This window comes from Ovis canadensis, chromosome 1 (assembly GCF_042477335.2).
Source record: "Ovis canadensis isolate MfBH-ARS-UI-01 breed Bighorn chromosome 1, ARS-UI_OviCan_v2, whole genome shotgun sequence".
NCBI lineage: Eukaryota > Metazoa > Chordata > Mammalia > Artiodactyla > Bovidae > Ovis > Ovis canadensis.
In genome coordinates this window covers 105,639,915-105,656,637 of record NC_091245.1, presented here as the reverse complement: position 1 = coordinate 105,656,637, position 16,723 = coordinate 105,639,915, and the positions used below count along the sequence as shown (strand labels likewise).

At 45.8% G+C, this 16,723-nt stretch overlaps 1 protein-coding gene and 1 long non-coding RNA gene across 13 annotated transcripts in view; one reads left to right on the top strand and one right to left on the bottom strand.

Moving 5' to 3' along the window:
• ADAR (adenosine deaminase RNA specific) overlaps nucleotides 1-16,723 on the top strand; it is a 51,623-nt gene that overhangs the window by 12,392 nt on the left and 22,508 nt on the right. For 2 of the 12 annotated variants that reach the window (XM_069543607.1, XM_069543570.1), the window contains exon 1: nucleotides 11,899-12,233. The exons of the other annotated variants lie outside the window; for them this stretch is intronic. In XM_069543607.1, coding sequence (XP_069399708.1) covers nucleotides 12,219-12,233 — 15 coding nt within the window. In that variant the 5' untranslated portion in view covers nucleotides 11,899-12,218. Of the gene's footprint in view, nucleotides 1-11,898; nucleotides 12,234-16,723 lie in introns of those variants that run through there. 12 annotated transcript variants of the gene reach the window in all.
• LOC138415276 (uncharacterized) lies at nucleotides 11,096-11,978 on the bottom strand. Its single transcript, XR_011247169.1, has 2 exons — nucleotides 11,680-11,978; nucleotides 11,096-11,350 (listed from the first exon to the last, which is right to left on the bottom strand). It is a non-coding gene; the product is annotated as an uncharacterized lncRNA (long non-coding RNA).

Below are 16,723 nucleotides of genomic sequence, written 5' to 3'. Positions count from 1 at the left end.
AAAATTAAAAGTTTTTATTTTGTATTGGTGTATAGCTGATTAACAATGTTGTGATAGTTTCAGGTGAACAGTGAAGAGAATCAGCCATACATGTACATGTATCCACTGTGGCTCAGATAGTGAAGAATCTGCCTGCAATGTAGGAGACCTAGGTTAGATCCCAGGGTTGGGAAGATCCCCTGGAGAAGGAAGTGGCAACCCTCTCCAGTATTCTTACCTGGAGAATCCCATGGGCAGAGGAGCCTGGCAGGCTGCAGTCCATGGGGGTCACAAAGAGTCAGACACAACTGAGTGACTAAGCACAGCACAGCACAGTTCAGTTCAGTTCAGTCGCTCAGTCATGTCCGACTCTTTGCGACCCCATGAATCGCAGCACGCCAGGCCTCCCTGTCCATCACCAACTCCGCATGAGGTGGCCAAAGTACTGGAGTTTCAGCTTTAGCATCATTCCTTCCAAAGAAATCCCAGGGCTGATCTCCTTCAGAATGGACTGGTTGGATCTCATTGCAGTCCAAGGGACTCTCGAGAGTATTCTCCAACACCACAGTTCAAAAGCATCAATTCTTCGGCACTCAGCCTTCTTCACAGTCCAGTTCTCCCATCCATACATGACCACAGGAAAAACCATAGCCTTGACTAGGGAAAAACCATAGCCTTGACTAGACAGACCTTAGTTGGCAAAGTAATGTCTCTGCTTTTGAATATGCTATCTGACAGAATGTGGTCCACTGGAGAAGGGAATGGCAAACCACTTCAGTATTCTTGCCTTGAGAACCCCAGGAACAGTATGAAAAGGCAAAATGATAGGATACCAAAAGAGGAACTCCCCAGGTCAGTAGGTGCCCAACACGCTACTGGAGATCAGTGGAGAAATACCTCCAGAAAGAATGAAGGGATGGAGCCAAAGCAAAAACAATACCCAGTTGAGGATGTGACTGGTGATAGAAGCAAGGTCCGATGCTGTATGGAGCAATATTGCATAGGAACCTGGAATGTCAGGTCCATGAATCAAGGCAAATTGGAAGTGGGCAAACAAGAGATGGCAAGAGTGAAGGTTGACATTCTAGGAATCAGCGAACTAAAACGGACTGGAATGGGTGAATTTAACTCAGATGACCATTATATCTACTACTGTGGGCAGGAATCCCTCAGAAGAAACGGAGTAGCCATCATGGTCAACAAAAGAGTCTGAAATGCAGTACTTGGATGCAGTCTCAAAAACGACAGAATGATCTCTGTTCGTTTCCAAGGCAAACCATTCAATATCACAGTAATCCAAGTCTGTGCCCCAACCAGTAACGCTGAAGAAGCTGAAGTTGAACGGTTCTATGAAGACCTACAAGACCTTTTAGAACTAACACCCAAAAAGCACAGCACATTCTCCCCCAAATCCACTTCCAATCCAGACTGGCACCTAACATTGAGTAGAGTTCCATGTGCTATCCTTGTTGGCTATCCATTTTGAATATAGTAGTGTGTACATGACCTTCCCAAACTCCCTAACTATCCCTCTGCCCTGGCAACCATAAATTCGTTTTCTAAGTCTGTGAGTCTCTTTTTGTTTTGTAAGTAGGTTCATTTGTATCGTTTCTTTTTAGATTCCACATATAAGGGATGTCATATGATAGTTCTTCTTCTGTATCTGACTTACTTAACTCAGTGTGACAATCTCTAGGTCCATCCATTTTGCTCAAGTGGCATTACTTCATTCTTTTTAATGGCTGAGTGATATTCCATTGCATATGTGTACCCCATCTTCTTTATCCGTTCCTCTGTTGATGGACATTTAGGTTGCTTCCATGTCTTGGCTCTTGTAAACAGTGCTTCAGTGAACATTGGGGTACATATATCAATGGCAACCCCACTCCAGTATTCTTGCCTGGAAAATCTCACGGACAGAAGAGCCTAGTGGGCTACCGTCCATGTGGTCCCCGAAGTCAGACACAGCTTAGCAACTAAATCACCACCACCATCCCTTTGGGTCATGTTTTTCTCCAAATATATGCCCAAGAGTGGGATTACAGGGTCATATGGTAGCTCTGTTTTTAGTTTTTTAAGGAACCTCCATACTGTACTCCGTAGTGGCTGTACCAAATTACATTCCCACCAACAGTCTAGGAGGGTTAAATAGATCTTTTTTTGTCCTAGAAAGCCTATCAATTAGCCAAGCTCCATATATAGACTAATTGATCTTCCCCTTGCTGCTGCTTTTGGCTCCTGTCATGCATTGGATCTGTACACACACTAGGGCCTATTAGGAAATGTGGTTCTGCTCTGTAGCTCCATTCTGGTATTATACTAGCACTGCTTTGATTTAGTCAGTATGGCTGTCCTCTTTTTACGAAGTATTTTGGCTATCCTTGCTTGTTTTTTCTTGCACTTGAACTTTAATCATTTTGTCAGGCAACCACTCCTTACTGCCCCTAACCTCATTAGAATTTGCAGTAAAGTGCTGTTTGATTTGGCACTAATTGGCAGTCATAAACTGTTCAGCCATCACATTTGTAACTGATGTATCCTTCTGTTTAAGACAGTTATTCCTCAACAGAGTTTTGTACTTTTCCACACATTTTAATACGTTAAGCTCTTCACACTGTTTAGAATTATTCCCATATTTCCCTTCTTAATTTTAATTAAAAAAAAAACTTTGTCTATTTATTTGGCTGCCTCGGGTCTTAGTTGTGGCATGCAGGGTCTTCCTTGCATCATGTGGGGGCTTTCACTGCAGCAGACAGACTTAAATTTTGGCGGGCGTGTTCAGTAGTGACATGCGGGCTCGGTGGTTGCAGCATGTGGACTTAGTTGCTCCAAAGCATGTGGAATCCTAGTTCCCGGACCAGGCAATGAAAGCACATCCCCTGCATTGCAGGGCGAATTCTTAACCACTGGACCACCAGGGAAGTTCTGTTTACCTTTTTTAAAATGTTTTATTTGCTGTTAGGAATATAGTGCTTTTCATGTAAGGAAGTGTTGTGTTTTGTATATTTCTCTTATATCCAGCCATGTTCCTTAACTGATGGTGATCCAAAGAGTTTCAATCTTCTTGTATCAACTAGGATTATGATATTATCATCTGAAAATGTTTTTCTTTCCTTTTTTGTTAATTTATCTCTTCTGTTTTGTGTTATAGAATATGCTAGGATTTTCAGAATAATGTTAAATACCATATTTGTTTGATTTTAAGACCACTGAGCATAAGAACATGTTATCAATTTAATGATAGTTTTAGGGGCTACTAGTTGAAATATCCCAATATGTAATATCCATGCATATAATTCATGGGCTTCCCAGGTGGCTCAGTGGTAAAGAATCTACCTGGCAACGCAGGAGGCATGGGTTTGGTCCCTCAGTCGGGCAGATCCCCTGGAGAAGGAAAAGGCAACCCACTCCAGAATTCTTGCCTGGGAAATCTCATGGATAGAGGAGACTGGCAGCCTACAGTCCATGAGGTCACAAAAGAATCGGACATGACTTAGCAACTAAACAACAGCAATATGTAATTCACATCCCAATATCAGAAATGTTTGGAGTACATCTCAGAATGGAGGAAGTAAGATTATGGTGGTAATGGTGGCCCTCTTTATTTTTTGTTTTAGTGGGAATTCCTAATTATTCCATTTTAGATATGATATTGGCTGCTGGTTTATGATCAGTAGTCTTTGTTATATTATAGAAATAACCTTTCCTTAAATGTAATTGTGCTGGACGGAAATGAGAAGGCTGGACTGTAACTGAAAAGTGGAAAGCGTGACTGTGCACATGCTCTCTGTGCCAGCTGCTCTCTTTCCGCCTTTTCTTTGGCGGCCCCCAAAGTGCAGAAATCTTGGCTGCACAGCAAGGTCTGTGCTAGTCCTTCACCCAGAGCGCCCTGATTTGCACAACCTATAGAGGATGGTGTCTTTGCTTCCTGCAGCTACAGTGACAAATGACCACGGATTTGGGGGCTTACAGCCATAGACATCTGTTCTCTCGCAGTTCTGGAGGCTAGAAATCTGAAGTCAGTAGTGTTACTGGGTTGAAATGGAAGTGTTAAAGGGCAGTGCTCTCTCTAGATGCTCTCGGGGGGAATCAGTCCTTGCCTCTTCCAGCTTCTGGTGGCTGGCTGCATTGCTTGGCTTGTGGCCACATCATTCCCATCTTCAAGGCCTGCATCTTCAAATCTCTCTCTGCCATGTCTTCACACACCTTCTCCACTGTGTGCATAGATGGAAATTTTTTTTTTTTCTAAACTTGTCATTGCTGCTGCTGCTGCTGCTAAGTCACTTCAGTCGTGTCCAACTCTGTGCGACCCCATAGACGGCAGGCCATCAGGCTCCACCATTCCTGGGATTCTTGAGGCAAGAACACTGGAGTGGGTTGCCATTTCCTTCTCCAATGCATGAAAGTGAAAAGTGAAAGTGAAGTCGCTCAGTCGTGTCCGACTCTTAGCGACCCCATGGACTGCAGCCTACCCGGCTCCTCTGTCCATGGGATTGCTGTCTAAGTTGTGTGCTCTTTGCAACCTCAGGGACTTCAGCACGCCAGGCTTCCCTGGCCTTCACTGTCTCACTGAGTTTGCTCAACTCATGTCCATTGAGTCAGTGATGTCATCCAACCATTCCATCCTCTGTCACCCCCTTCTTCTCTTGCCCTCAATCTAGCAAAGCCTTATTCCATTTGGGAAGAAAATTGTGGTCACCTGGAAATGGCTCTAGGTCAATTCCCAGAAAGTCAATCCACTGAAATTCAGTTCCACAAAAGCCCCTCAACCTTCCCTTCTCCTACTGACCCCCAGTCTCCTCCTCAGTCTCAGCTCTTCATCTACAGGGAGTGGGCAAGCTACAGTTCCTCTAATACTGTTGTGAAGGCAGGATGAAAACTGGTCAATTAAGGCTAGATGCTTAATGAAAAAAGTAAAGAAAGCAAAGGCTTTCTGCCCATTTCCCCAGGAAACACTGCAGAATTCAGGGGGCAGGGGGACAGGGGCTGCCCTCAGGCCTGCCTCAAACAGTATTGCACTTGGCCCCTCTGCTTCCTACAAGCCATGGAGATGAGGACATTGCCCTTGCGGGAAGCTGGGACTGAGCGCAGCCACTCATAGGCTAGGTCCTAGGGGAGAGAACGGAGAGAAGGCAAGAGTGAGAGGGAAGGTCCCCTCTTTGGACTTTGACTCAGTTCAGTTCAATTCAGTCGCTCAGTTATGTCCAACTCTTTGAGACCCCATGGACTGCATGGATCCCATGCTTCCCTGCCCATCACCAACTCCCAGAGCTTGCTCAAACTCATGTCCATCGAGTCAGTGATGCCATCCAACCATCTCATCCTCTGTCGTCCCCTTCTCCCACCTTCAATCTTTCCCAGCATCAGGGTCTTTTCATAAGAGTCAGTTCTTCTCATCAGGGAACCAGAGGATTGGAGTTTCAGCTTCAGCATCAGTCCTTCCAATGAATATTCAGGACTGATTTCCTTTAGAATAGACTGGTTGGATCTCCTCACAGTCCAAGGGACTCTCAAGAGTCTTCTCCAACTCCACAGTTCAAAAGCATCAATTCTTCAGCACTCAGCTTTCTTTATGGTCCAACTCACATCCATACATGACAACTGGAAAAACCATAGCCTTGACTAGATGGACCTTTGTTGGCAAAGTAATGTCTCTGCTTTTTAATATTCTCTCTAGGTTGAACATAGCTTTTCTTCCAAGGATCAAGTGTCTTTTAATTTCATGGCTGCAGTCACCATCTGCAGTGATTTAGGAGCCCCCCCAAAATAAAGTCTGTCACTGTTTCCATTGTTTCCCCATCTAGATGCCATGATCTTGGTTTTCTGAATGTTGAGTTTTAAGCCAACTTTTTCACTCTCCTCTTTCACTTTCATCAAGAAGTTCAGTTCTTAGCTTTCTGCCATAAGGGTGGTGTCATGTGCGTATCTGAGGTTGTTGATATTTCTCCTGGCAGTCTTGATTCCAGCTGGTGCTTCATCCAGCCCAAGGTTTCTCATGATGTACTCTGCATGTAAGTTAAATAAGCAGGGTAACAATGTATAGCCTTGACGTACTCCTTTCCCAATTTGGAACCAGTCTGCTGTTCCGTGTCCAATTCTAACTAGACTAACAGTCTAACTTTGTCTTAGTGGAACCCAGATGTGGACCAGTAGCTGAGCCTCTCTGGCTAGAGCCAAACTAGCCAGTCAGAATTCTCGCCAGACCAACCTAGCACAGAAGACATGGTTTCAGGGTGTCAGAGCTTAGTGCATGAAACCACAAGCCGTGTGGTCATCTTGTGCATGTGCAGTGTGTGTGAGACTAAATGTACATTCCCGCTTTAAACCTACATGTAAAATACTCAGCGCGGGCAGGTAAGCCATTACTATTCATATTATTTTGGCATTATTACTAGTATATCTTTAAAATATAATACTTACCACAATGCCTATAGATAGTTGATAAATACTATTTTTCTTCCTTCATTTACTGGGTAACTTTGAGCAGGTAGAGGCCACTTCTGGAGACCTGTGTTTTTTCGGAGGGTACCTGAGGCGTCTCTTGCTTTCTTGTAACTTCAAAAGCCAGTCTAGTCAATACCCTTAATAGAATATACATCAGCATATAGACAGCTGGGGAGCACTGTTCAACCAGGTGGGCGGCTTCACTGTTCTGCCCACAGGAAGCCTTATAGGTTATCGAAGCAAGTCAGGTTATTACAGGAAGACCCTGGGAATTGTGAAAATTATGTTGATGTGGCAGTAGCTGTCTAGTAGAAAAAAAAACCCAGTGATTAAACATTGAAACAACAAAAAAAGAAGGCAATAAATGTATGCCTAGCAACTCTATGAATTGCTTGTTACGTATTTCCTAGGAGTTAAGATAAGAACATGAGTTTATTTAGGTGCAGATCCTCTTCTGAAATAGTGCGCTAGTATTTAAAATAGCTCAGTAGTTCATTACTTTTTTGATAACGTGCTGCAAGTTCAGTTGCGCACATTCACAGGCAGTCCATTTTTGTTGCAGTATCTGCTGTATGAGCAAATATTGAAGGAGTTTGCAGACGTCTGCTTTACAGTAGGGAGATAGATGATCCAACTGGGTATAGCCCATATGTGCAGAAAAGTCTGGTTACGGGAAATTACAGACTAGAAAGACAGTTGTAAATATGCATCCCTGCACGCAGTAAGGGGCTTCCCAGGTGGTGCTAGTGGTTAAGAACCCACCTGCCAAGGCAGGAGATGCGAAAGACATGGGTTTGATCCCTGAGTCCGTAATATCCCCTGGAGGAGGGCATGGTAACCCACTCCAGTATTCTTGCCTGAAGAATCCCATGGACAGAGGAGCCTGACGGGCTGTGGTCCATAGGGTTGCAAAGGGTCAGACACTACTGAAGCGTGCATACACGCAGGTAGTCAGGTTAAACAGAAAATCCACAATGAGCCAAATTAATCATTATAAAATGAGATTAACAGTTATATATATAGTTCAAAGAGTTGGACACGACTGAGCGACTTCACTAGTCACTATATAGTTCAAAAACAAGAGTAGCAGGGTCTGGAAACAAAAACCAACCCAGTAGTCCAGATGATAACATGTCCTTCCCGATAACTGGGCAAGGCCAGGCCCCCAAAGGCGCACATGGAGCCAGAGCTTGTCAGTGTTATGTGGAAGCCAGATTTCTGAGGACACTGAATGGGGGGCTTTTGGAGTAATACCTAATTCTAGACAGTAACTCTTGTCACTTAGGCAGTTGTTAGCAAGTAACCTTAGGCAGTATGTTCACAGGAGGTCCTGCATTTGGGGCTACTGCCAGGCAGCAGATAGTCACAAGCTCCTGGGGAGGTAGGCACCTGTGTCAGGAGAGCTGCATATGTGTGTCCATGGAGCCTGGAAACACAGGGGAAACAGCAAGGGTGAGCACTGGTGAATTAACAGTGGAGATTTAGGGGTAGCTTTGACCACATGTGGGCTTCACCAGTGGCTCAGATGTTAAAGAATCTGCCTACAGTGCAGGAGAGCTGGATTTGATCCCTGCGTCAGGAAGATCCCCTGGAGAAGGGAATGTCAACCCACTCTAGCAATCTTGCCTGGAGAATTCCATGGACAGGAGCCTGGCAGGCTACAGTCCATGGGGTCGCAAAGAGTCAGACACGACTGAGCGACTAATACTTTCACACTTGACCATGTTTGCTCATCTCTAATTTTCTTGCAATCAACAAGAAAATTAACTGCAGTTAAAGTGTTATTAATTCTTTAGGTTACTTTTTAAAAGAACTTCATCCAACTCTCCAGGCCCCTACAGTAGAACAGCACAAAGACTGATGTCACCACCTCACGACCCTCTGGGAGCTGAAACAATCACTGAGGGCAAGGAGATGAAATATTTATGAATAAGACTGTTTGCAGTTACTTGAGCTGCTGAGATTAAGTGACAAGAGCAGTTGTTCTTTCAAGGCATACACTGACTCTCTGTTTAGGAAACAAATTTCGCCTTCCGTCTTCCCCCTTGCATCCTGGGTTCGATTCAAAGCCATGGAGGCAACAGCGATGCAGCTTCCCTGCACAGTAGCTGTGATGAGTGCTTTTCTGGATGATTCTTGTGGAAGGTGATGATTCTTGGGATTGTTTAGCTTGAAGGCAAGAAAGCAGAGGTGAGACATAACTCATTTTACTTAAATGAAAAAGAGAAGACACTGGAATTGCTACAGGAAGAGTTTGCTGTTGTTCTTAACCTTTTAAACTTGTGAAGTACAGCACATACCTACAGAAAGGTGCATAAAGCATCAGTGTATGCCTTAATGAATTATTGGAAAGCCATGTATGTAGCCACCACCCACATTAAGAATTAGAATATCAGCGGCACCCAGAACATTCCTTTCCAGTCAAAACCTCTCCTTCCTACCCTAGAGATAACCACCATCCTGTCTTTGATGCAGAGTATACTATAGTTGTTTTTTCTCACTTGGGACTTATAAGTGGAACCCTGTCATATGTATATGGCTTCTTTCACTAACTATCATGGTTAGATGGTTAACCACCCTGTTACATGTGGTTATAGTTCTTTCCTTTTTGTTGCTGTATGATATTCTCTCATAGGCAGATGTCACCATTTATCCATTTTCCTTTTGAAGAGCATTTGGGTGGTTTCAGGTTGGGAGCGACTATAAATAATGCAACTACCAGCTTGTTGTATGTGTGTCCTGGTCTAGGAGTGAAATTGCTGAATTGTGGGGTGTGGAGATTCACACCTTTCCCAGGTTTCCTGTCATAACTAGGAGCTGTTCTGTACCCTTGCTCTCATGCGCTCTCATCAGCTGCTAAAGTGCTTATTTGATAATGGACAGTAACTCACCGAGGCTTGGCTTTGCATTTCCTTAATGTGATGAGATAGAGCACTGTCTCTTGTGTGTACTGATATTTTTAATTTCCTCTTGTGACATTCGTGTGCCGCTGTTTTGCCCATTGTTTTTTCTACAGAGCAGTCTGTTATTCAGTCAACTAACCAGCCCCCTGAAGGCCACTATCAGGGAATGTGGGGAGTTCCCTGCCCCAGGAGAAGACCTTACAGCTCTAAAGGCTGATATATAAACAAGTAGTTCATAACATTGTGATGATCGTGTGAAACATTGGTCTCCCCCACCAGGCTGACTGTTAGCTGAAGGGGCAGGACTCTTATTTGTCTCATGTCCTTAGTGCTTAGCACAGTGTGTGGCATGTGTTGGGTGTTTAGTGAAGTCTCTGTTAAATGAGTGAAGAAGTGGCATTTTCAGAGGATGGTGAAAGTGCTCTAGTAGGGGTAAGTGTTAAGTAAGAGAGAAGCACAAAATAAGGAACCACGAATTGCAGCCCCTCCCCCACCGAAAGTGGGGCAAAGCTTCCCTTGGAGATAATATCTGAAGCAGATCTTGAAAGACTTTCACCAGAAGCTGTGGAGGAAGTATATTTAAGGCTAGTCTAGAATGCACAAAGGCACTGGCAGGGAAGGAGCACTACACCAGAAATGCGAAGTTGTGGGGTGTGGGGGGCGCAGCTCGCACCAACTCGGGCAGTGGAATGAGAGGATGGCGAGAAAGGGCGTCAGCTGGAGACAGTGCTGTGAAGGGACTGCCTTGTAAATCTCATAAGCAGTGTCCACTGAAAAAAATGCACAACCTAAAAGTTGAGAGTTGTGTTTTATTCAGTGGACAAAACTGAGGATTTAAGCCTAGGACACGGCCTCTCGGATAACTCTGAGACTGCTCCAGAGATAAGGGAGATGCCAGGATATATATTAGTTATTTTAACAAAGACCAGGTAGTCAGAACATCAAGAAATTATTGTTAATTAAAGAAAACTGGATATAGCCTGTGTTTTCTTATCCTGAGTTTCCTCCATGACTTGGAGGAGAGGGCTGGAGTTGGATGATTGGATGGTGGGCATAGTTTTTAGCCTGAGTTCCCTCAGGGCTCACTATTGGGATAGCTCTAATGTGATGACTTGATAGCTGCAACGTCCTTTGCTTAACTGATACAGCAGGCAATATTTTTCACTCACACAGTGGGGATAAAATTGAAATGAAATACAGAAAAAGAGAATTCTCACAGGTGAGCGGGGAAGAGAGCTGTTGAGCATTAGAACTGATCTTTTCCTAGACATCTTGGACAAAATAGAGCAGGTATATAAGCCTGATCATGAAATCAATTGGCAACAAAAGTTATCTTTTTGAAAGCCATCATGTAACATGATGGAGTGTAGAAGAGTGACTTTCTGCAGTCAGACCTGGATTTAGCAGCAGCATGGCCCTGGTGGAGCCTCCATTTCCACATCTGTAATTTGGGAATCATGCCCACCTTGCAGAGTTGTTGTGAAGATTAAGGAGATAAGGTGGGACTTCCCTAGCTGTCCAGTGGTTAAGACTCCCACTTCCACTGCAGGAGCTCGCCGAAAAAAAAGAGATGAGGCATGTAAAGGACTTCACCCTTGCCTGGATGGATGCTGAAAGGTCGGATGGTTTTGTGGCGTAGATCCTTAAGTCAGTTGCTGATATTATTATCTTGCTACACTACATGCTGGCTGTTATGTGGTCATGTTGATGCAGCCACGATCTTGGCTTTGTCTGCCCACTAAAGCCAAATAAAAAATACAGAGACAGAGTTTGGAGGAAATAGAAAGGTGGCTTTAATCCTCAGCCAGTGGAAGGGAGAGCAGAGTAGGCTTGTTCTTCAAGAATTGTGCTCCGCTTCTAGGAGGAATCTGGATTCCATGGATGAGGCTCACAGTCAGGGGTCAGCGATGAAGAGCAAAGGTGTAAGGGTCTTGTATTCTTCCTCTTGCACTGTCATTGGCTGCTGTCTGGTAGCCCAGTTGTTGGGTCCATAGTCTTTCTTGACTTGTACTGTGGCCTCCTTTCTGTAATGCAAAAAAAAAAAAAAAAGGTGAAGAACTACAAAGAGTGGTCTGCAAAAAGAGTGCTAGAAAGGTGAGCACCAAACACAGGATGTGATTAGCATAGAGTTAAAAGATAACAGATGCAGAAGGTAGCTCCTGCAAGGTCTGAGGTACAGGATTTAATTTACAAATCAGGTTAGTCTTGGTTATTGACTACTGATCAGAAACAGTTAAAAAAAAAAAAGAACTCAGGGCAAGGGAAAAAAGACCTTTTCCGTTATTTTAACTGCAACAACATCAGTTAATATGCTCGAGTATGGGTAAATAGTTCAGTGAGGACAGTCAGTCACCTGAAGAGCTTTGGGCCCCCCTTCCACTTTAGAGACACGCGGTCATCTTAGGATCTGGGAGTAAGAAAACAGCCCCAGACTCTTTTCTCCAGTGCTAGGTTTCGCAGGGGGGCTTTGTTCTCAGTTTCCTTTATCCCATGTATTCCTGAGACAGCCATGAGGGATTTATGAGCTCAGTATTTTATAGCTGTTTTTCTAAAGAAAGCGTATCTTGCCCAGTTCTCATGCAAGGAAAGGATTAAACTTGTAATCGGAGTGAAACCAGACTTTCTCGTGCTCCTTTGCGCAAGCCCCGCCCCTCGGCCAAACTTTCCAAAGAGGGAGGTCCGTTTGAAGAAACGAAAGTGAAATTGAACCGGAGCCATTTCCCAGTCCTGCTCCCGGCTTGAAGCTCCCAGCTCCCTGCTCCCCGGGCTTGAGTCGACTCCAGAGGCGCCCCCTGCGTCTGGGAGGCCCACGGCCTGCCCTGGGAAAGGTCCAGCTGCGGAGGGTCGCGCTGCTGGCTGCGGGCGGGCACCGGAACATGCCTGGGGCGCGCCATGGACCCAAGACAGGTAAGCCCCTGGGGTCAGGGCCCAGAGCCGGCGCGCCCGCACCCTGCTGGCCTGGGCTCATCTTATCCTCCACCCCGCCCCCACCTCCCGCCCCCACGTCCCTGTTTTCCTGCTTGACATATGCTTATTGTGTGAGAGCGTGTGGTTTCTTGCCAAGCAAAATTGCTATTCTAGGAATTCAGAAATTTGTGTCATGTTTATTAACTCTGTGTTGAGTAAGATTTGGAAGAGGATTTGTGAGGGAAATGCACCTCCTCTCCCAGAGGACCAAGGCCTGAGCCCAGGTCAAGACAGCCCCCCTCTGCTTTTCTGCTCGGACCCCATGGCGGCTCAGTCCAGCCTTTAGCCACCTCCCTCCTACGCCCCCACCTGCTTGACTTTGAGCGTCTCCTCCTTAACCTGTAGGAAAAAGTTTATAATGGCTTGACTCATTATGTCCAAAACCTGAAAGACCCTAGTGTCCTTCAACGGGTGATTAAACAAACTGGGATACATCCATATAGTGGAAATCTGCTCAGCCACAAAGGCAGGAAATACTGCTGTATGCAACAACATGGGCAAATCTCAGATGATGCTGAGCAAAAGAAGCTGGATTAAAACACTGCATACGAGTTCATTTAGATGACATTCTGGAGAAAAACCCGCAGGGACAGAAGACAGACTAGTTGCTGACAGGAGCTGTGTGTGGAGAAAGAAGCTGTTTACAAAGTGCATAAAAAAGGTTTTGGGGAAGGGAAATATTCTGTATCTGGATCTCAGTGGTGGTTAGAGGGCTGTGTGTGCCTTGACTCTGTATGGTCAAAACTCAGAGTGCCAAGTGCTAAGTCACTTCAGTCGTGTCCGACTCTGTGCGACCCCATAGACGGCAGCCCACCAGGCTCCCCTGTCCCTGGGATTCTCCAGCCAAGAACATTGGAGTGGGTTGCCATTTCCTTCTCCAATGCATGAAAGTGAAAAGTGAAAGTGAGGTCGCTCAGTCGTGTCCAACTCTTAGCGACCCCATGGACTGCAGCCTACCAGGCTGCTCCGTCCATGGGATTCTCCAGGCAAGAGTACTGGAGTGGGGTGCCATTGCCTTCTCTGTATATGTACATGCGTGTATGTGTGTGTGTGTGTATACATACGTATATGTATACATGTATTTTTTTTTCCCCTTTAAAAGAATTAGGGACACTTGACTTGTGGGAAAAGCATTTTTTTATGCAAACCAATATATTACCCTATGGAGCCCATGTGGAGAAGGTGGGGGCTTCTCTCTTAATCTCAAATGTGTGAGAACAGATTCAAGGGAGACTTTGCAGGGCGTAAGTGACTTGTCAAATAGTTTGTATAGTGCATAGGCATGAAGTTGGGTGAAGGGGGACGTTGAAGGATTTAAGAATGATCACCGTGGGGGTTGGTTTGCTCCTTTCTTCTTGCTCTCAGTCCCGCTCAGTGACTCCACGGGGCTGTTCTCAAGTGGTTTGGCTCTTAGGAGATTTTAGGGGGTATAAAGGACAAATTAATAATCTCCCTCTAATTTTTCTCCAAAATAACTTTTGTTAACAAATTTGTGTTTCCCTTCTCTGTCTCTTTTCTCTGTATTCTTTCTATCATGCATACACATTCATGGTTTTTTTTCCCTTTTGTTTATGAAAAAAGGGATTATAGCATACATATTTGTCTGCAGCTTGCTTTCTTTGTTAATTTAACATTATATCATTCCTAAATAAATAACACATTTTTTTAAAAACTGTGAGTATGATTCCACAGCCTGAATGTGTCATGATTTGTTCTACTCTTCTTTAAATAGACATTCAAATATTTTACAAGTTTTGGCTAAGAAGCAGCAGTTTAAATCTAGAAAGCATTGAGCTAGAAACGGACTTCAGCCACTTTGAAACAAAGTTCTTTCACCAAGGTCACTCAAAGAGCTAATCAGAAATCCCCTGAAGTCCCCATAATTGAGTCCTGTGGACCCAGCATTCACTGTACTCACAAATACCCCAGCCCTGGAGAGGGAGGGGGGTTGTGTGCAGCAAGAGGCACAAGAAAGGCAGCGATGAGGTGAAGAGGTTGCATAACTAGCGATGGCTTGTTCATGCGGGTGTTGGTTCAGGGTCAGCTTTGTGCCGGGTGCTGTAACTGAAGTATAGTCCTTGTCCCCCAGAGGCTTACTCTCAAGTTGACTGCAGCCTCCCCCACATACTACATGGAGACCATTGAGAGCAGAGACGTCAGTATAATTTCTAGGGCACCCAATATTATCAATCACCTTTGAGATACACTACAATCCGTATGTGACTGTATGTGCCATTACGAAAATAATCAGTAGCAAAAAAGAAAAACAATCAGTAGCTAAGATAAAAGGTAACATACATGGTGTAAGAGGTGCAGGGTGGGAGGAGTTCAAGGAGAGGAAACACTCCCAGGCTGGGGTGTACAGGAGTCAGAAGTCTCCTGAAGAAGGTGGCATCTAGAGAGATGTGTAGGGAAAGGACCCAAGTTGTAACAGGTGGCAGGAGGGGGAGAAGCAGGGATGTAGCACTGGCATATAGAGAGAGGGGAAAATGAGAGGCACAGTGGCAGCCCACGTGAGAGAGAATGAGGGGCTAGAATGGGGAAAAGACGCATAAGGGAAAAGATAGAGGTGGTAGACAAGATAGGACTTTGCAACTACCTGATGAGATGCGGGAGACAGGGACTAAGGTAGGCAGGCAGCAGGGTGACTCAGGCTTCCAGCCTGCATAACTACGAGGAGAGTGCTGCCGCTAACAGCAATAAGAAAGCAGGAGAAGGGGCTGAGAGAGGGAGAAGAATTAATTTGGTTCAGAATGTGTGTCATTTGAGGTAGTGGTCAAGAATCTAAGTGAACAGATCGTCTAAGCGTTTGAAAATTCAAGTCTTAAGCTTCAGCACAGGTGGTAGCAGAGATAATAGATTTGAACACTGTTTCTTAAAAAGACTGGGTAAGGTTAGGGGAGCGGGTGAAATCAACCTGGGGAAGGAAGAAGAGAGCCGTAGACAAAACCTCGGAGACTGATTATATCTAAGGGGTGAAAGAAAGGATAGGGACAGAGAGAAGGAAGAAGAAAGACGAGAGATCTTTGGTGCTGTGTCACCAAGCTGTGGGAGGATTTTTAAGTAAGAGATCTCGATCCGCATTGAGTGGCATATGTTTGTTGTACTGAACTGACCACCAAACAGCCCTGGAAACAGAGATTCAAGAGGAGGAATTTATGTGGTCTTATTAGCATGAGGCGGTATCCTCCTCCAGCACCATTTGGAAGTTTTGGAAAAGAAAAAGAGGGGAACAGGCCTTGGGTGGAGAAGGGAACTGACCCTGAGATGCAGGCTGAACGAGGAGGTGTTTGGCTGACCCGCAGCCACGGGGGCAGGAGTGGACGTCACGTGAGCAGCAAGTCCCACAAGGGGAAGGAGTGGATGTCGTAGAAACACAGGGAAGTTGCCGTTGGAGAAGAGCAGGAGTCAGCAAGCTGCAACCCACAGCCAACTGCAGCCCTCCCCTGGTTTTGTAAAGGAAGTGCTACAGATGACCCTCCTACCGGCCCCGTACAGAAGACGTTTGCTGACCCTGGAAAAGAGTTTCAGGATTGGGGGCTCAGTGGTCAAGTAACAGTGAGATTGAATTAGAAGCTGGACGAGCCACTCGTGTGGCTGAAAGGCGGAGGTGGCGGCCGCTGGAGAGGCACTGAGGAACTGTGCAGCGCATGTACTGTGAGCACGACCAGTGAGAGCACTGAGCTCCCCTCACCGTGGCCGGGGGCAGGGGTGGGGAACAGAAAGCTGGAGTTACTGAAGAAAGGGACGCAGCTGCCTGCGGGTCCCTGTGGCCTTCCGGAGGATCCGACAAGGAGGATGCGAGCATGAGGAAACAGAAGATTTCCTAGATGTGCAGCCCTGGGGGCAGGCAGCCAGGTGTTTACTGACACCCCAACCCTGGATCCCATAAGCCCCTCCAGCGAGTAGTCCTGCTCCGTGGGTGGCATCGCGGTGAGTAGCATCGCTGGTCTGTGGGTGCGGACAGAGTCGTCGTGCTCGCTGTTCTGGTGAACGAGTGGCATTCTGAGAGAAGATGGAGTAGCTGGTGGCCTACAGGACCGGCTTCTGAAGATGCACCATGGAAGCAGCTCTTGGGCAGTAGCTAAGGGGGTGTGGAATAGACACCAGCAGCTCCACACATCCAGGTGGGCCTAGTGGCTTGAGTAGGAGTGCCCGGTGTCCCTTCTGAGCCTGGGCACCGTACTGAAGGATGAGAACAGTGTACCTGTTTTCTAAGAAAACTGTCCAGTTCCCCTAAAATCAAATTCTGGTTCTCCCAGGATGGCAGTGCAAGTAGACGATTCTCTGAGGTCTTGCCGCCCTCCCCCAGGTGAGGGGACTCCCTCTGCTACAGCCTTGGAGGATGGGGCTCCAGTTCACCCAGGCCACTTGCTTGTTTCTTTATAGTCACCCAGATGATAGATTCCAGAGAAGGGGGCTGGGCGGTG